At 40.5% G+C, this 20,215-nt stretch overlaps 1 protein-coding gene across 2 annotated transcripts in view; it reads right to left on the bottom strand.

Annotated features, from left to right (window-relative positions):
- LOC121885142 (leucine-rich repeat transmembrane neuronal protein 4) overlaps positions 1 to 17,889 on the bottom strand; it is a 104,517-nt gene extending 86,628 nt beyond the window's left edge. The window contains exons 1-2 of one of the 2 annotated variants that reach the window (XR_006092475.1): positions 17,141 to 17,889; positions 6,559 to 8,171 (exon numbers count right to left, since the gene is read on the bottom strand). Coding sequence is in view for 1 of the 2 variants with exons in the window: in XM_042394310.1 (XP_042250244.1) it covers positions 6,622 to 8,171; positions 17,141 to 17,144 (1,554 nt within the window). In the remaining variant the exon portion in view is untranslated. The remainder of the gene's footprint in view (positions 1 to 6,558; positions 8,172 to 17,140) is intronic. The other variant, XM_042394310.1, reaches the window with a different exon arrangement.
- Positions 17,890 to 20,215: the final 2,326 nt, after the last annotated feature.

Below are 20,215 nucleotides of genomic sequence, written 5' to 3'. Positions count from 1 at the left end.
CAGATAGCTTACTTGCCCTTGGCTAGCCTCCCAGTGTTTGTGTTGATTTTTTCTGAGCAATTAACAATCTGACACCATGACCTTGGACTGTGGAGACAGGGAGAGAGACACAGGGAGGGAGAGAGAGAGAGAGAGAAAGGAGGCGGCGGGGGGGGGGGGGGGGGACTTCATATCTCGAGAAGTAGCTATCAGCCTGTAATAAAGTAATCCAACAAACCCAACCACATGTTTTCTCAATTGATAAATCTATACTGTTGGCAAATCTGCGAAAATAGACTTAAACAGGCCAGGATTTCCACAGAAGAAAGTGCATTTAATTGTTAAACTTGACCTCCATACTGTGGATATAAATACAGCAAGCAGATAAAGCAGAGGTGCATGCCTCATTTTAAGACCATCCTTTCCAGAAAATCAACACCATTGTGCAGAAGTGATATTTCGATGTACAGAAGACAAAAGTAGCATGACGTTATGATGCTACAAAAAGTCTTAAGGATGATGTTTGGGAGTTCAGTTGGGCACACAAAACATGTGACTCCAGCATTAAACCTAATCATACCAATATTTAACAATAGTTTCTTTTGATGATTCCCTAACCTTAACCAAGTAGCTTTTAGTCATTAGTTGTTTGGTTATGTTGCTACAACTAGCAAATATTTTCATCATGGATTTATCTTTTTAATATTAATCATTGAGTCTATAAATGTAAGGTAATGGTGAAAAATGCATATCACAACGTCACACATCCCAAGTTGATCATCTTTAAATTGCTTGTTTAGTCTGACCAACAGTTCAAAACACAGAGATTCTAAATTTACGTTTACATTATAAAACAGAGATACATATTCGACAAGGTGGAACTGCTTTTCAGAAATAATTTTTGTCTGGGCTGGAGCATTTGTTCTTGATAAATGGCTTAAAAGATTAATCTATTGTAGAAATTCTTCTGTCGATCAACTAAGTGATTAATCTATTTTAACTAGACAATAAATCTGCTTTAACAGATAATACTGTATGTAAGACATTTTCAAGTGAAATTCCTGAAAGAGTGAAATCAACTCAGCAAGCTTTGCAACGAACATTTTAAGATTTACGGCATTAAAGCCAGCAGACAGGTGCAAAGAATTTGCTTAATTTCTCTCTACATTGTGGTGAGTTATTATAGTGACAGCAATAACAACAACCTCAGCAAGGTGCTGTGTAAGACCTATTCAGAAACTTTATGAAAGGGCAGTACATTCAAGGGAAGTAGGTGCAACATACTGTACAGTAATTGTCTAGTTTTTAGCATCAGATGAGTCAGGGTGCCTTAAAAATAGAAACAGCATTACTTATTTCAAAGGAAGCCATATGCAGTGTGACATTATAGTAAGCGGATGATTGTAGTTTGGAAAAGGTCAGCAGCAGTATCAGAAGAAGGGATGAGGAGGTAAAGTCAAGAGGGCATATAGCAGTCCTACTGGCAGAAGTAAGTTTCAGGACTTTAAGAAAAGGAGGACATTAAGTTAGTTTGATAAGGTAAGATGGTGGTGAATGAATTAATGAGAGCACTACTTGGTAGTTGGCAGAGCAGGCCTGGTGCATCATCAAAATCCTAATCAAAATATAAGATTTGAGACATTCTGTGTCAGCTGCAAAAGGCGATGTATGCTTAGTTCAACTGGGTTCAGCCAGCCAAAGGGCAGGATGCAACAATGGAGCAGATCTGGATGGAAGATGAAAGAGGTCAAAGGGATATGATAGGCTTGATAGACATGATAGACACAGATGGAAATTGTATAAAGTGAAAGGACATGACAGGGAGAGGAAGAAGAAAGGAAGTTGAAAAAACACAAATATTACCATGTAGTGTGGCCAGGTTACAAGATGGGTTAAAAAAAAATGGCAAACGATGCCAAATGATGCTCTGAGACATGAAAAGGTGTGGGTGGCACAAGCAGAGCAAGTTCACTGCCCACATCAGTATAGATAGAAAAGAAGATATCAAAGGAAGATAGAAACCAAATGATAGAAATAATCCTCTCTATGGAAAGGTTGAAGTGACGTAGGAAAATGAGGGGTGCACCATCTTCAGGCAATTCACTAAAAGGCTGCCAAACTCACATCCATGTCAAGTGGACCTGGGGGCTGATAAAGCAATCATGTGAAGAGGGCCAAGGTGAGTTATATTGATGGAACCGAATCCAAATGAGAGAAACGGTAAGAGTGACACCGGAGGAATAAGCAATTCCCACTCAGGAGAGATGAACAGATCTGAGCTGCTATGGCCTCGAGCCTGAGGAGAGGCACTGTGGTTGCGAGGTGGGGGAGAGTGCAGCAGGTGCTGCCGTGTTCTGCCGAGTGATTTATGTCTATGCGAGAGCAACAAAATGTAGAAACAAGATCGGAGCACATTCTGAGATGAACTCAGGACTTTGTGGACTGCTGACTGATAGTTCCTGTCTCCCCTCTGCAATGTTTTAAGATGAGACAGAGGTACAGATAAGCCTGGAGAGAATGCATTTTCAAGGATATCTCAAGAAACAAAATGGAGGAGAGTGCAGGGATGAAAAAAAGAAGCTTGTGGAAGTGGAGCTCCTAATGTGACAAAAAGTAACAGAGTGCTATGCCTTCACTCAGTTTCCTCCATATGTTTACATAAACGATTTCCATGCAATATGGCTTCATAATATGACTATAACTATGCAGATTGTTCTGTAAGAAACCTGAGGCCAAGAAGTAATAATGTTGACAAAAACAATCCCCTACATGTATACTGAGGTAATTAGAAAATTACAGAAAGAAGGGGAAAGAGGGATAGAGTACACCTTTAAAAAAGAACAGAAAATCAGCCTATGGAAACTATAACCACATAATAGTATAACCACACCTGGGAGCATATACTGCTACATCTGCTACTGTGCTTCTCACATATGCTCTTTTTCTAGTTTACATAGGAATTCCAACTGGATTAAATCTCCATCTTCAATCTAAATATATCATAAATCAATACACTTTTCTTAGTATACTAAGTCAATACATTAACTTGAGGATTTCCTATATTTTTCTTACATTTAACAGAAAAGGGTTAGGATGTTGACCAGTAGGCTCAAGTAAAGTTACAAAAGACCCAATGCAGTAACATATTGTTAATTTGTTCAGCTAATAGCCAGATTGGCATCACCTGTGTAAGGCAGGAGTGTGTCATCTCTCTTAACCTATTAACTTATTGAAGTGGGTGGAAAATATCAGAAATGGTGAACCTGTTGAAGATCACATGATCAAACTGCTGTTCACTATAATGAATATAATATAATTTTAAAAAAATGTATATTGGAACCTATACAATGTTGCTACCATGTTTGTTTGTTTTTTTGTGTAATGTTGGCTTTTGTTTCATGAATGGTTCACTTCACTCTCTCCTTTACCATTCTCCTTTATTCATTTTGTTCTTAATCTATTCCTGTTTCACTCTAAATTATAAAAGAATAAAAACTCATTACTTTTCTTCTTATTCCTAATTCTTTGTCAACATTTCCTTCTTATGCTTGCTTGTTAACGAATCACAAATATTTCCAGTGCCCTTTATTTTTTCAAGTTTTTACGCTCCACTGGCTCTGTAATGTTGATTTGGCTCTTGCCTCTCTCAGTATGGGTTAATTCCTGCTGTAGTTGGCTTACAGGATGAAAGAGTCAGCTAAATTGCCAAGTTCAATCAAGTCAAGATAAAAAGGCTAATGATAGATGCAGTGACTTCAATAGTAAACAGCAAGCCCACTTCTAGGTAACACTGATGGAGAGGCTGTGAGGTATTTTGTGTGGGGTCCCTTAAAGTAGAGAGGGGGTGGCACCTTTCATAGGTAACATATCTAAGGGCCTCCCTAGACTGTACAATGTGAATCTGTTAATAGTCCAACTGGCATGGGGCATTGGAAACAAAATCCTGGGAATGACAATCCAAGCCATTTTATTCCTTGTAATGTGACATGCTGGAAGTTTTTTTGTTTTGTTTTGTTTTGTTTTGTTTTGGGTTTTTTTGTTTGTTTTTTGCCTTCACCTAGTGACAGTATCACCTCCTCCCTAGCACTGTTAATTCCTCCTGATCCTCAATGCAATAGCCTTTCATTGTTTGTCCTACATTATATTACTGCTGACATTAACAATTCCACAGCAAACGTAGTATCATATGGCATCTCAGTGCTCAGATGAAAATTATGAAGGTCCAGCACACAGCTGGGTGTGAGCTAAGTCTAAGCCCTAAGACAAATTTGTGATTTTGGGCAATATAAATAGTATAAATAAAAATAATATATAATATAAAAGTTGACTCCTGAAACTTTTTTTTTCTTTTACAATGATCTGTAAGGGGTCAAGGGATCCATATTGAACCTCCCTTTAAAGTTTGTCTTTATTGTCATTATTGTTATGCCTGTTTCATATTGATATTATTCCCATGGGCAGCTGTCTCTGACTGTGTACTTTGCAAATTAACTACCTCATCAATTATACGAATTATAGGGGGTGGCCACGGGGGAGGCCACAAGAACATGAACACCTGTATAGTCTAATGAATTCCAAAACACCTATGCAACAAATATTACCTTTGTGAAGCTTATAACTCAAAAACTTTGTTAGGTGTGCATCAATATATCTCTACAATATTGTGAGGCATATTCGTGATGTTCGTGCTGGATTTATAAGAGTTATCATATCCAGCCTCAGTACATTCTGTGCACATGACTGGCACAAGATCATACTGTATTCCAAACATGTGTTTTGATCAAATGTCTTTGCACACATTTTGTTGGCATAGCATGTTGGGTTGAAGCCATAAAAGATGTGTCGAAAGAGGTCATGTGAAAAGAGCATCATTTAAATGGAGGTTGCTTGGCATGGCATATAATAACATACAGTCGCTGAAAATCTTTAACTGGAACATCTTCTGCTTTTCCACCCCGTCACACCCCGTCAACATCAGTTTCAATGGAGTATTACATTTAAAATTTCACAATAAACATAAAGCAGCACTGTAGGCTGAAAGGAGGCACTCAACGCCTATATGGTGGAGGGCAGGGAATAAAAAACAACAAAATGGCAGCTATGATTTGTGGTTCCTCTTTAAAATCAACCCAGTGTGAGCACCCTGCGAGTATTAAATATTACCAAGTGACCTGCCTCCAGGAAAGCTAGACGGTCAGTAAAAGAAATGGAAAAGAATGGGGAGGATCAAGCCCTCTCCTCCTTTTGCTGTTTAAACCTCTGCATTTATAGTCATTCCTCCAGAGAGAACTGACAGAAATTCATGCCACTGAAATGCTGAGAAAATCTAGGAATTAGACTGAGTATGAGTGGGCTGGTAGTGTGAAAATACACAGAGAGCTCAACCAAGATATGCTTTACGCCTGTAGGGTTACAGCTGCACAGAGTGGGCTACCTGATCATCCAGGTAGGCTTAAATGATCTATAGCCCCCTGTTACATTTTGGCCAGTTAAGCAGTGATAAGGAATACATTTCTACAGAACTCTTGCTTAGCTTTAGCTTGGAAAATTTGGAGAAACTCTGCAATAGAAAAAAAAGGTTTAACCAACAATGGCACACAATATGTCAGGTATACTAGAGTGTAGCTGCTGAAAGCAAGGGGAGAAAAGTGGTATTCCCACATTGCTGTACTCTGTAAATACTGTTTTGAAGAAATTCACTTGTCTGTGTACAAAAGATTTCAAAGGATTCCCACTCCTTTCGGGACTATCAAACACTACTTATTTCTGTGTGTGTGTGTGTGTGTGTGTGTGTGTGTGCATGTCACAAAATGTGTTTATTTTTTCTATCCTTGTGTGAATGAAAGTGTGGATGGGTTTGGGAAAGTATACATTTCTTTTTATGTGTGACTAATCAATTAGGCCAGTGAGTAAACAAGTGAGTAACTTGTAGCAAGTCAGTATGGAGGAAGGGAAGAGGAAGGGAGGGAAAAATTCAGGCATCAAGTACTGTTGGGGGACTAGAAGCATAAAGTATTTTACAACAACTATCTTGAGTCATAGCTATGTCAAGAAAAGTGTGAAGTCATCATCTCAGGGGATGCTCTATTCAGTGACAAGACTCTCTATTAGCATTCACATCTAGTGTCCAGGAGTGAATCTTCCCACCATTCAGCTATTCTCCCTACACAATACCGCTCATCAAAAACTGAATAGCAGTAGAGCAAGCACAAAGCCTGTGATATGCAAGCAAAAAAAGCATGAGTACCTAAACAAGCACAAATGTCTTATCACAAACAACATAGCTTAAGTTTAAGATTATGCAGAATAGGAAATGTAATCAGTCTCATTTATCTGTATTTCTGTACAATTCTGAGGCAAAACAAACATTTGCATCTCAGCAGAGATTAAGGTTTAAGCGAATATACAAAGACCCATCTGAAAACAAGAGATATCTTGTTATACACAAAGTGGTGCAAAAAACACCTCTGCTCCATTCAATGATAATCCTTGGGCACACAGTATTTTCTTAACCTGCTGTGTGAGGCTAAGTAATCAAGTAGCAGATTTATCATCTATCAAAGCAGTGTAAATAATTACCTCTGGTCGCCTTGCTGTGGACAGAGTTTTGTTTAGGAGGAGTGGCGGTGGTGTGGGTCATACCTCGCATTCTCTGGAGCCTGAGATGGTATAGGTGCAGGGTCCGGTCCCATTTACAAGCACATCCATGGCCTCAGAATTGGTGGGCTTGTAGTCCACATAGTACTCCTGCAGAGGAGAGCTCAGGGTGCGCTCCGTCTCTCTAGATTTCTTGCGGCGTTTGCGGGCTGCTGCCGAATGCTCCTGCAGCTGCTTCACACTGCTAGGATAGCGCTTCCAAGACACGTAGATTACCAACAGGATCATCGCAACAGATAGAAAAAGGGCAACGCTTCCAGCCACAATCTTATGGAAGGACACGGGCTCCAAGTCCTGCTCTGGGGGAAGTGCCACAGGTGGGGTAACAGCTGATGAAGTGGGGCCTCTGACAGAGCCCTCTCCTCTCTTATCAGAACCAGTAGGTGAAGCCAGATGTTCAGTCTGCACAGGGGCACTGGATGGAGTTGGAGGAATACTCACAGTGAGCGTTGTTGCTTGGTTTGACTGACAAACGCCAAAAGCTTCAACAGCATCCATCACTTTCTCACCCTGGGCTTTCTTTGGGGACGCACAGATCATGGCCGTCTCCTTTGCCCCTCTGAAGTTTCTCAACCAGGCCACCAGAGGACAGATGGCAGGGCCACAGTCCCATACATTCCCAGCTAAGCTAATCGTAGTCAAAGAGATCCAGGCATCCACCACCTCCTGGGAGACATTGGTCAGCTTGTTGGAGTCCAGATTCAGGGTCTGCAGGTTGGGCAGGCATTGGTAAACTACAGCATCTACTTCGGTCAGATCATTCCCAGACAGATCCAGTTTCTGGATGGAGGCCCAGGTCCAGGTCAGGCCCTGGCTCATTGAGCGAATGCGATTCCACTGCAGGTAAAGTGCCCGCAGATTGTAGAGGCGAGGAAAGTGAGAGAAATTGATCTTTGAGAACTGGTTATGCTCCAGATGCAGCTCAGTGAGCTTGACTAGGCCTGAAAAAGCATTCCGAGTGATACTGCGCAGGCGGTTGTAACCCAGATCCAAGAACTCAAGATTTCTGCAGTCTTGGAACAGACGGACTGGTATGGTTTTTAGAGAGTTTGAGCGTATGTGAAGGCTCAGAAGCTTCCGTAGGCCCTGGAACTGCCCAGGCTGCAAGGCTTGCAGTTTGTTGTACGACAGGTCCAGATTACGCAAATTAGGGACTGGGTGGAATGTGGTGTTGTGGAGTGATGTGATCTTGTTGGAGCTCAGGATTAGCTCTTTGAGCCTGCGAACGCCCTGGAAGGCCATTCCATCCACAGATGCAATGTAATTGTGGTCCAGGTAGAGCCAGATGAGGTGGTTGAGGCCAACAAACTGGCCTGCACGAAGACTGGCCAGGCTGTTGTACCGTAAAGACAGGCCTTCACATCCTCCTGAAAGGTTCTTGGGGACATCACGAAAGGCGCTTGACTCACAGTAGACAATTTTTCCATCACAGCGACAGCTCTTGGGGCATGGGCGCTCACTCAGAGATGGATTTGCCGCCAGCCACACCTGCATCAGGAGTTGGACCACTAGCCAGCGACGCCGCAGAGCAGAGCCTATAGGGAGGTGAAAAGGGAGAAAAGAGAAAAGAGAAAAGCTTTAAGCAGATGAGCTTATTACAAACTCCAAAAGCAAAGGCCATTTATAATTTTCGTTTGGTAGACAAATGCATGCTACACATTGAATGGATTATTTTTTCCTAGTTTCCAGTACTGGGAAGTATGGTGTCCAACAATCTATATGCCTTAAAGATTTTTTTTTTTCTTAAGATAAACATATTTATACACCTTAGACCTGACTTATTGCCCAAGAAAAGATGTGGCCTCGCAATCTTGGCAGTTTTGCTTACAACTCCTGAAGAGGTATCCTGACGCTAGCATGTATCTGTGCTTCTACATTTGAATGGTTTTCTTCTTATTATCAGGTAATAATGCTACAGCAAAAATTGTACACTTTTGTGTTTGTTAGCTCATATTCAGTATAGTGATTAATGTGTTTGCATCTGAATGGGAAGTACACTAACCTCTTTGTCATAAAACATAAAAAGCTCAGAAGCAAAGTCACCAAACAACATAACACTGAGCTGTGAAAGTAAAGGAAATTATAAACAACTGCTGTTATATCCTAAGGAGGGAAGATATTTCCACACTCATAATTGATGTGGAGATGACAGACCATTAAAAGCAAGACCTGTCTTCACGCCTTTCCTTTTTTTTCATCTTCAAAAATGGTTTGACTTTCACCCCCCTTTGAGAGATATCAGAGATCTCTCCTTTACCACTGCAGTAGCTTAGTAGTTGCTCCTTCTACCATCATTCAAATTCAGACTCATATCCCTCCATGCAATTTCCAGATTTCAGGTCTTTCCTATACCTTCCTTGTCCGCCCTTCACACCAGGTCCCTTCCCTTTGCCTATATCCAAAGCTGTCAGATTCATCCATTAAGTGTCCAGATATATTATGCCCTTTCAGATCCATACTTTTTTACTCACTCCCTTAACTCAACTCACACAGCCATGATGTAAGGTGCACTTTTCATTTTCAGTCTCCAAGGTTGTCACATCCATTGCTAACCTCTCTTCCTCATACTGACCTATGTATACCATCCTTACAGCACGCCTAAACATATGTCCATATCACATTGTACAATTTGTGAGGAGAATTCACTTCACAATAATTCATCAGCCCTCATGCCCTCCAACCTGTCGGCATCTAGATATACCTGCAACACACAGTGAGACTTCTATGTAGGTTGTAGCAATGGAAGTGCAGCCAAATAAAGAGTGATGCTTCCTTCGTCTCATAGATGTAAAGACAAGTCCCATCTGTATCAGCCAAAGTACATCTTATGCGCTTAGTTTGTGCAGTGAGATTCAATTCTGGAAAACATCTAGAAAACAGCATGTGGATATAAATGATACCATTACTCCCCTAGGCTCCCGAATGTAATCAAGATTAAATATAGTCTAGTGTTAATAAAGGTAAAATTGAACAGGATTCTGCAACTGCACTGCTTAAGTTTCACATTAGTTTTGATAAATAGCTTAGAAGATATTTAATATTTACAGAACAGACATCATGATTCTCAAGTTTGAAAATCTGAATCCAGAGGACAAAATGACAGCCCAGTAAGTATTATGTGTGTTATGCCTTAGTAAGGAGAAAGAGACAATAATCTTTTGTGTAGCCTACTTTGTGGTGAATCTTATGGTCAGATATCTGGTGGGCAATCCATAGGGAAAGCAGCTTGTCTGACACCAATTTGTTCCACATGACAGTGACAGTAATATCACCGAGAGTGCAGCATGACTTGTTTAGAACTCTAAGTTAAAGTTCATGACTCGTAGCTCAACATTATTTAATCACTGCAATTTGGGAAACCCGAGTTGAAAGCATTTGAGACTTACATGTGAACTGTGAAATGTGAAATTTTCCCTCTACTGCTGCATTTTTGTCTTACCTTTAAAGCTCTGTGAGTACCTTTTATTAGTTCCTCAATTTTTAGAACTGATTGTGAACTTTTCTTGATTATTTCTAGTCCTGATGTAAACCCCCAAACTACATGGTCTTGGCTGCTTGGATTGATGCCATTTGCACTATATGTTTACAATGAATACACACTGACAAACAATGTTACAGCAAAGCAACTCAGTCACATCTTTATCTGTATTTGCATTCAGTCATTCCATGAGCCATCATTGCACCAATGGTAGAAGCAGATAAGTTATGAAAGGCAGTTTGTACAGAGCAAATTAACATTCAAGAGCTGATGGTTGTGTATACAGTCCCGGAGGCGTTTCAATTTAGACTCTAGCCATTTCATGTTTAACCAAACCAAAACAGTACAAGTTCAGCATGAATCATCGCTTCTGCATTCCACAAGTTCAAATAAAAAAAAAAAATACTACAAATCCTATGGAATTACATAACTACCTGGATACCAAATGTTTCTGTTAAATGATGGAAATAGCAACATTGGAGAATGACAACATATTCATAATGCAAATTTCTTATTTTTCGGGGGGTTGATGCTCTGTTTCAAATACCTTTAGAAAATTGAAGAAAAGTGGTCATCACTCCTTGTTCTGAGGTGAGACAGAGTTGTTTCCATTAAAATCGTTCCCCTTTACAGAGCCACTAATGATCTGTCATTAAGATACATTGATTTCCCCTTGAGGAGGTGGTATGGGGGTATTCACTGCTTATGTGTGTTTCTCAAGACAATATCATCAAGTACAGACTTTATTGCCATTATCAAAGTGAGATATGATTAATATGTCAGGATATAAGTTGTCCATACTTTAACTAGCTTACAAAATGTACGATGTGTTGGCAGGTACTTTTGAATTTGCCAACTTGAATGAATGTGCTATGTAATGGATGCTGAACTTGAGCAAAAACATGGAATCTGCAGGCTTTAAAGATACTTGTGATGCAGTTTAAGCAATAAGCATTATTTCAATTTTCTATTTTCTCTGTAATCTTTGCAGGATTTGTCAGAAATAATTCCCTGACATAGAGTGGCTGAGAGGCATCATACAGCATATGCTATCTAACATAGCTATTTCGCTCCTTGCCAAGCATCTGCTGATCCCATATGGGTATTGTATGTGTGTTTTTGCGTGTGTCTAAGAGTGTGATGGAGAGAGGCACACACTTACTGTTTGTTTTCAAAAGAATCTTTCATCATTCGTTACAGATGGAAGGAACCATGGAACTGTACAGATAATTTGTGCTGGCTATTGATTATACCAGCAGATACATCAATCATGTTTCTCCATCTTGGATCCCACAACTGTGATACTTTCATATAAATATTGCAGCAACAAAGATGGGGATCACAGGATGCAGTATTTCTGAGTGTACCCAATTTGTTCTTCTCGTGTTTGCGAATATAACTTTAACTAATTTGCCAAACTCTCCGTGTCTCAAAGGCTTACAATGAAAAACAGGTAGAGACAGCACAATACTGATATAGAACAATACCCATGTGTAATGTCCCATGTGCATTTAAAGTAATTTTAATAAATACTTTTGACTGGGGAACAAAATGTGTAGGCTGTTAAACTTGAATGCGTGTTTTCTAAATTTCATGTTTCACTCATATCCCAGGAGAGTGCAGAAATAACCCCCCTTTGCTTTTATTTCACATGCACATAATAGGCTTGCTTTATTAGAAGTGACTCTGCCATGTCTTTCAGTTTGAGCCTGCCTCACAAGACACCTCTCTCCCCTTACTGACACTGTATGTGGTTTAATGAGCGCTCTGTGCGCTAATGCTTCTGTAAGCCATCTCCTTCCCCACTACTCCTCTAATCTTATTCACAAAGGAGCACAAGTCACCCTCTAAGGTGTCACTCATGGGGTTTGTGTCTCTATTACCTCTTACCTGATGTACCTCTCACCATTACTGTTCTTCTGCCGTATCTACTTAGATGAACAATTTCTCCTTTGTTTCGTTCTCCAACCTATTGAAAATATGCTAGTAATGCACGTCCTTGAACCCTGTTGAAGACTATTTTTATGCATGTGGTCAAAACCATCTCTTAAACCCTTACACTTCCCTGGTTGTTTTCCATTTTCACTCCCCAACCGTCTGTCTTTCTTGCTTGCTTGCTTTCAGACACAGCTTTTAAGGCGAACATTTGTCTTACTTACATTTTAGTGTTCAGTATGGTAATATATAGATCTATGCTTCTCATTTTTCTTCGTCACCCTCTGTAGTTATCTGCCTGACTCTAATATGGATGGATAAGTCAAAGCTAAAGTTTGTCTAAAGGTGTGTGCGTAATGCTTAGTTATGTAGCAGACAGTCCTGCTGTCCTCAGCATGAGAAGATAGCTATTTCTGCCTCTCAACCTTAACACATAGAGAGAGTAAGTGCACTTTACTGCTGACCTAAAATAAAACCAAATGTAGCTTAATAACTTGGCAAATGGACTCGCTAACTGGTGCACTTTGAGTGCACACAAGTGGCTCATTGCTATTTGCTGCCTGTCATTGACAAAACTGCAAGCAGCTTCAGCCTTGACTGCACAAAGACGCTGGACAGCAGCCTAACACATAGGGAAGGACGTCCCCAGACCAGCCTAAGCCATCCTATTAGTCTCCAATTATCTTTGAGATGATAGCAAGGCCTGCCAAGTTAGACCCATTTCAGCAGTGGTTGGAAAACATTGTATTTGTAGCACTGATTAGGTAGAGTATAGAAAAGCACTGCATGTGTATCGTCATGAATACTGTGCACATACAAACACACACGCACACCCTCTAAAACACACACACACACACACACACACACACATATATATATACATTTCCCCATTATTATATATATCCTCATTATTCAATTAGGGGAAGCGGAGTTATGGTTTTGCTACCCCGCATCTTGTCTTTTTAAATATACAGTAAACTTATCATCATACAGTCCCCACAATCAGGCGATTATATTCAAGCAGCCTATATTAATTTTCATTTTACTATTTTCAGCAACTGACAATAGCAAGTAATAAAAAAATCACACATTTTTGGACAACCCTTTTGAGTTGGTTCAGTCAAACCTGTCGCTGATCGTTTGCCACAGCATGCTTTGACTGTCAATCACAGTCTGTCAATCCACACAGGAGTCTGACTGTTTACAAAGGTGAGAAAAATGCCATTTAACTTAACTGCAATCATGACTGAAAATAGAACATAGGAAAAGATTCCAGCCAAACTTTAAATTAGCTAAAAGTAGGACTGTGCTGTTGCCGATTTCAACGTTAACTAATTTTGCTGGCCGGCCCACCTAATGTTAGCTTGCTGATCAGATAAGATTCAGCTCTTTGCGAAGGAGCCAAATCAGAGTCAGCCAAGTGTAACGTGGCTATTAACAGGGCTGACAACTCTCACGCATTGACCGTGAGACTCACACAATTGACTTTTCACACGCTCTCATGCCATAAGTCCATTTTCTCACACGGTGAAAAAAAATTCATAATTGATAACATTGCATCGTGAAAAGAGGACACTGACAGCGCACAGACAGAAAAGACAGAGCAGCACAGTGCAACCACAGCAAGTTACTTAGGGGAAAAGCGAGAAATATACACAGATGATCAAATCTATTATATTGTAATTTATTCCCATGTATGCTGCTCAGAAGACTAAACTCAGTCAGCAGCTCTTCTGGCAGCAGCACAGTGTCTCTCCCGCTCCTCTCACACCGTGTGTGCGCAAACAGGATTGAGACTGACTTACTATGGTTACGGGGATGCTCTGTGTTTCTGTTGCTCTAAAACTTTCTTGCGATTCCCAATTATATACAGTTCTTGTTGCATTCTTGGTTTTCATAGCAGCCTCAATCTAACTAATCTTTGGTGCAGGTGGCTGTTTCTTGACTTAATCCAAGAGGTTAGGTGATGTAGAAATGCAGGAAATTTGTTTTAAATTACAATTTTTGGACACCCAGACCCGCCTGCCAATTATGTATCTTTCCAAGTTTGCTCCCCATTTTAAAACATAATCAGGTGCCTTGTACCCCTAGTCTGATTCCTGATTTCCCTTGGTGTCAACATTTCTAGACAGGTGGAGTGATGGAGAATAACCAATCAGCTGTCATCCATCACTGTGCTGCAGTGGACTAAGTCTCTGGCCCTATCAGAACTCTGAGCTCTTTGAGCTCACATACTTTTCATTGTGATTACTGTAACATTACAACTTATTGCTAAAGCTTCCAAATTTCTGAAACTGAAATTTTTGTGGATACAAACCTATTTTGAGAATATATGATAAATGTTCAGGTAAAGTAAACTTGACTAACTAGGAAATAGCTTTCCTCCTGTTCATAATTGCTTCTAAATTAAACATTGCTGATGGAAATTCTCTTCTAGATACTCAAACTGAGTTTTAATCTCATGACACTGTTCAGGTTGTGCTTCATTTCTTCTACCATGTCATAACAGCTTAGATATCCAGCAAAAGACCAGCATTCCTGGTCAAGTTCACCCAATTAATCCATAGTGATGTGAATGTGTTGGTCTGTAAGCAACATAAACAGACGAAAGGATGCACTTAACACACAACACTAAAAACACCAATAGGATGCATTATATCTGTGTGGGCCCTGAAAGATATAGAAGTACAAATATTGAGTATTGCAGGGTAGTACTCTAGCATCAATAGCACATTTTTGAAGCTTTGTATATCAGCTGTTCTGAGGGCCATCCCCTTAACCTATCAGACTGAACTACAGTGTGCTCACTTGTGGTCTCTCTAACTTCCTCTTCATTCCTCTCCCTCTTTCATGCTAAATTTTGATTTGTTGAATAATTGGAAAACATTTTGCTGATTTTCTTTGACTGGGTCCATTGTACAGAAATGCTGAATTAGATTATTTTAGTAGGCATGCCAAGTGTTACTATCAAATCTGCCCATTGTGTACTCTGCTTCTTGCTCAATGCATCCAGCTCTCTGCAACCCTGCACAGGATAAGAAGGTATTCTGTAGATAATGGATGCTGGATCCGAGGTGCTTCACAAGCTATTGATTTTCTACTTTAAAAATAAGCAAATGTAAATAACATATTCACAGACATCACCCTCAAAGGGCCCGTTGATCTGCTCCCTTCACCTGACATTTCAAGAATGCTGCCTGTTGGATGCTGTAGGGCCAGCAGAAGGTCATCTGTTGCCTATCACTGTGAACTTGCAGACTAGCCATGGGAGTATGGTCAGTATCAAACTGAATGTCATTTTTATCAACAAACTATTGCATCTATTTCATTTCTTATTTGACAGACAGCTAGTCATACTTTTTTTCACAGCAAAAACATTTTTTACACGTAGGGAAAATGTTTGAAATGTAATTTGAGTCTCTGCAACTACATCTCTGGATGTGGCTTTTTTTACTATCCCTACCCTACCATTCTCTTCCTGCAAAGTAGATCTCTAATGATATGGTCCATGAAACCTAAGTGCATTGCATGCTGTTAATGAAGAGCATCACAGTCAGCTACATTGGTGGATAACTGAGACTACAGCACCATGTAATCATCAAATAATTGTGGGCAACAGCATGAAGCTATATATGGTTGACAAAAGTTGAGATTCTGGGTGGGTATGTGAACCTGGAGACAAATATGTTTGCAGGCATGTGTGTGCACCTGCCTATATGAGCTACTGTCAAAATCACTGCACCACAAGTATGCAGGGTTTTCTGACATGCTATGCATTAAAATAAGAAACAGGCCCATAAGCCGGACTTCTATGGTTGCTTCACTGTACACATAAATTGTGTCTGAGCTCCTACAGCCTGTACAGTATGGCTTTGTGTGCTGTTGTAGCTTATATTGATGCGGTGCAGTAACCCACTGTGGGTCGATATATCATGCAGCCTCACAATTAATGGCACAGCACTACTAGTGAACTTGGCCATCTGTATGCTAGTTAAGAATGGCTGATGAGATTAGGCTAACTCAGACAATAACATCAGACCAAGAGAATGCAAAAAAAAAAAAAAGACAACAAGCCCTAATTATAAATCGTGAAAAAATAGCAGCGGAATTTTTGTAGTATTTTGCTCACAGTTAGAAGTGTATTACCAAGAGAGGGACGGAGTGAAAGGAGAGCCAAGAAAGTGGTAGGGGGTGGATTATGAGTGTGTACGCACGCGTGAGGAAAACAGAACGGGGCAAAATGGTAAAATCTCTCTCCGTAAAACTGAGAATAGGATGGGGGTGACACGTGCACGTATCAGAAATCCAATTATGCATTACTAAACACACACACGCACACACACACATACGCACACAAACACACAACATTGATATATGGGCGCACAGTTTTACGCTGGATTGGAGAGTCTCTCATGATAGCAGGTGCAGAATACCTCGGCTATCTTGAATGAGAATCAATCTGCAAAGCAAAACCTGCACGACTCGTGCCTTCAAACCACGAGAGTTTTGGGGAGGTGTTAGCAGCGGGCTGAAACTGGACAATAGCCCTCGTGTGTACCGATTAAGGACAATCAATGATTATGCAGGGACACGCTTTATAAAGTTGACTGGCTTCCAACATTTACCGTGATTAGAATTCCAGTCCATGTCAATGAGCCAGCCACTCTAACTAGTCAAGAAAAAAAAAGGGTTGTCCTCACTTATTTGCTTTGCTCATGATTTTGGACCAAACCCTTAAGCGCACAATCTTGAAAAATACAAAATAAGTATCCTTAGTATCTCATAAGCCATACTGCCAGGGAATGGAGGAAAAACCCATTGCAGCTCTGCGACTAACAGGCTACAGCACAGGCTTCAGCCACATTTCTCAAGCTTCCCGAACCACTTAACAAAAGACACCAAACCCTTAATATATATGACAACAGTGCATTTGAAAAGACGATCATTTTTGATGCAAACATCTGATTCAGACCAGATTCTGCTCGGAAGAGTCAAGACATGTTGTGGTGTATTGAGAAAAAGGAGGACAAGTGGAGTATGTTTTGCAATAACCTACGCTATAAAAAAGACGGTAACATAAACAGAACTTACCCATATCCGCGTATCTGTCAGCTCCAGCCTACAGGTTTTATTGGCTTCTAGTGCGCGACATCCGAGTCCGCATGACGCGCTCTCCACAGACAGGTACCGTCCTATTCCACTAGCCCGGTCTCTCCGCGCAGCCGCCGACTCCAAAGCGCACCTGCCCTTTACTCTCCCGGACCTGGATGTGCTATCCGGTTTAGTTCTGCATCTATAACCGTGCAACTGAACCGGGGCGAATAAGCTATCATTTACTTCCAACTCCAGATTAAAATGGAGAAAATCCGGTTTCAGAACTCCCTATCCATGTTTTCGTGGCAAAAGAATCGTTCTCTTTTTTTTCAAGTTACAGCCAGCAAGAGTACTGCAGTAGGCGCAGACAACAACGAAGCCACATCCAAGTAAATCATGGCAGTCTTACATGCGTATGGAGATTCTGCATAAATCCTGTCACACAACTTCACAAATGCGTTGACATGATGCAAAAAAGACAAGGCGTAATTTTCCAAAGGAGTCAAGCTGCCGTTATAAAGAATCCTCTCCGAAGTAAACCCCGGCGTCTCTATTCTAAAGGCTGCTCAGTCTGATCCGCGCATGGCGCACAGAGGAAAGTAACCGTGGGTTATCCACAAGTCTCTGTGAAACGCTGTCAACGAGTCTCGCAGAACAGTCAAATATCCAAAAATCCACCTTTTTGTCCAAATGTTCCTTTCATTCTCGTTGTTCCTCGGTTTGAAATACAGCATGACGCTGTCGTTAATCACGTCTGTATGTCAAAGCAACTTTGTCAGGCAGAATCGGAATGCCCTCTTCTGGTGAGACTGCGACCCACGAGCTCGTCCAAGGATGCATCGTGAGTTACATGTTACGGTGCCACGATTTTTTTTAAGGAAGGTTGTCACAGATGAAAAGGGCATGAATCCAACTGTCATCACAGTGAAACCTAAATCAAACATGCATTTTAATCGCGTCTGTCTTTGCTTGCGATGAAGCAAATTATGCCTTTTTTGAAGAATCGTTTCCACAGTTCAACTAAATGAATGCAACATATGCATTTGTAGATGACAGGGAATTAATTAGTTATGGTTTCCTGAATATGAAATAGTATTTTCTGCAGTCTATGTGCGCGCGCGTCTGTGTGTGTGCGCTCTTCTGTCTTTGTGAGGATCATTTTGAGTGTTAGATCTTCAAAGTGAGGACATGTTTGGAAAGTGATGACATTTTGGACGATCTTTGGGGTTGTTTGAAGGTTAAGACTTGGTTTTGGCTAAAGCTTAGAATTTAGTTGAGAGAAAGGTAAAGGTTGTACAGTTAGAAGCTAATGTACTAAAAGCCCATACACTGTTGCACAAACACACCGTATGTGTGTAACAATGAGGTCCATTGAAAAGGCAGCTGTAAGCACAGCCTGTGAACCAATACAAACTGCTGCAGGTCGCTCACCATGGTGCTGAAATGGTTCAATGTGAGTGGCTGCATACAGGAGGACTGATTCCTGGAACTGTCCAGGGACTGATTCCTGATTTCTGTGTAAACATGTGTGAGAAACGACTGAACTAGGAGTCATAAAAAGAATTCTACTTAACATTCTGCACAAACCCATACCGGTAATGCTATGGTACTTAATCGACAGCCCTCCCGCTCAGGAACCCTCCACCCCCACCCCAACCCCCAGCTGCCTTTTAAAGCTTGGGTGTATTTAAGGAAGAAATGGGCAGCTGAATTTTTAATGTGTATTGCATCTGCACCGGGGAAGCTATGTTACCCCTTTCTCTGTGTCACTTGAATGAAGTTGGCCTTATACTAACACACCAGAGATCCTATATAAATAACTTTATAATACATGAAAGTATTTTAACGAACAAATTTATGGATTGTTAATGAAACACCTTATGAGGTGCGGGTACATAACTTGGATATTTCCATTTTGTATACTTCTCTATACTCTACAGTTAAGAGGTAAATGTACTAAAATATGTATGTCCACTAAATATATCATACATGGCTTAACTCCAAGACAGTAAAAAAGAAAAGAAAAAAAAAAAGTCAAACTCATTCCCATCTGGTCCAACTACAAAATTAAAATGTCACTTACTGACATGATAATTTAATATTCTAAAGGCACCAAGCTTTACTTATACTTACATACTTATTTTGCTGCAAATACTTTTGTGCTTTTACTTCTGCAAAATGCCTGTAGAATGTAAAACTTTTCCTACCAATGAAGTAGTTTTTCATCATAGTACTTAAAATTTTACTCCCACCACTAATCATTTGTCATTTTCCACATTAGGTTCTTGAAGCCTCTGTGAAATTAAACAAAGTAAAGTGAAATTCTGGGTAGGCTGATGTATGTCTTTCATTGTGAAAGTAGGACTATTTCAATGAAACTCTCTCAGATAAGCTTTTTAATTTAGCACAGAGGTTTATTCCCTGCAGCACCTCTCACACGTGTGCTCAGCTAATCACTGGTATGACTGCCATCAAATACTGCTATTCACTCGATCTGATGGTATATCCTATTCAGGAATGCTGAGCAGCATTGTAGATTAGTCTTGGTAAGAGCGTCTGTCATGCAAATGTCAATGGCAGCTGCACCATTGACAATTCCATCACATCTTTTTTTTTTTTTTTTCTTTTTTTTACAGTAATCCTGTCCTGATAAATTAGCAATTTGTCATGATACCAAGCCACTGAGTATTTAGTGTTCCACCCATTCATCAACTCAATGTTAGTTACCTTCAGTCAGAGCACCACTTAAAATGGAGCCAGACACTCTCCGACACCATCTTCCTGCTGCTCTTAAAATTCACCATCTTGCGTCGTAGCTCAGTCTCAGTATCTGCTCCCATGCAATTTGGCTGATGACTTTACTTCTGGATTCGGTTCAACAAGCAGAGGCCATTCTGCTGACGGCGCTGAAACAATTAATACCCTGTGAAGTTATGGAGATACAGACAGTGCCAGCCCACAGGCTACAGCAGTAATTTCTCTTCTCGAGAAATATAACTGTATAGTTTACCCTCACCTTTTTACTCCACCGATGAATTGCCTCTGCTTGTTGGTTTAAGTGTCTGTCACTTG

Source organism: Thunnus maccoyii, chromosome 19 (genome assembly GCF_910596095.1).
Source record: "Thunnus maccoyii chromosome 19, fThuMac1.1, whole genome shotgun sequence".
Classification (NCBI taxonomy): Eukaryota; Metazoa; Chordata; class Actinopteri; order Scombriformes; family Scombridae; genus Thunnus; species Thunnus maccoyii.
Note: the sequence above shows the minus strand (reverse complement) of the source record. Positions and strands in the feature narration are given on the sequence as shown.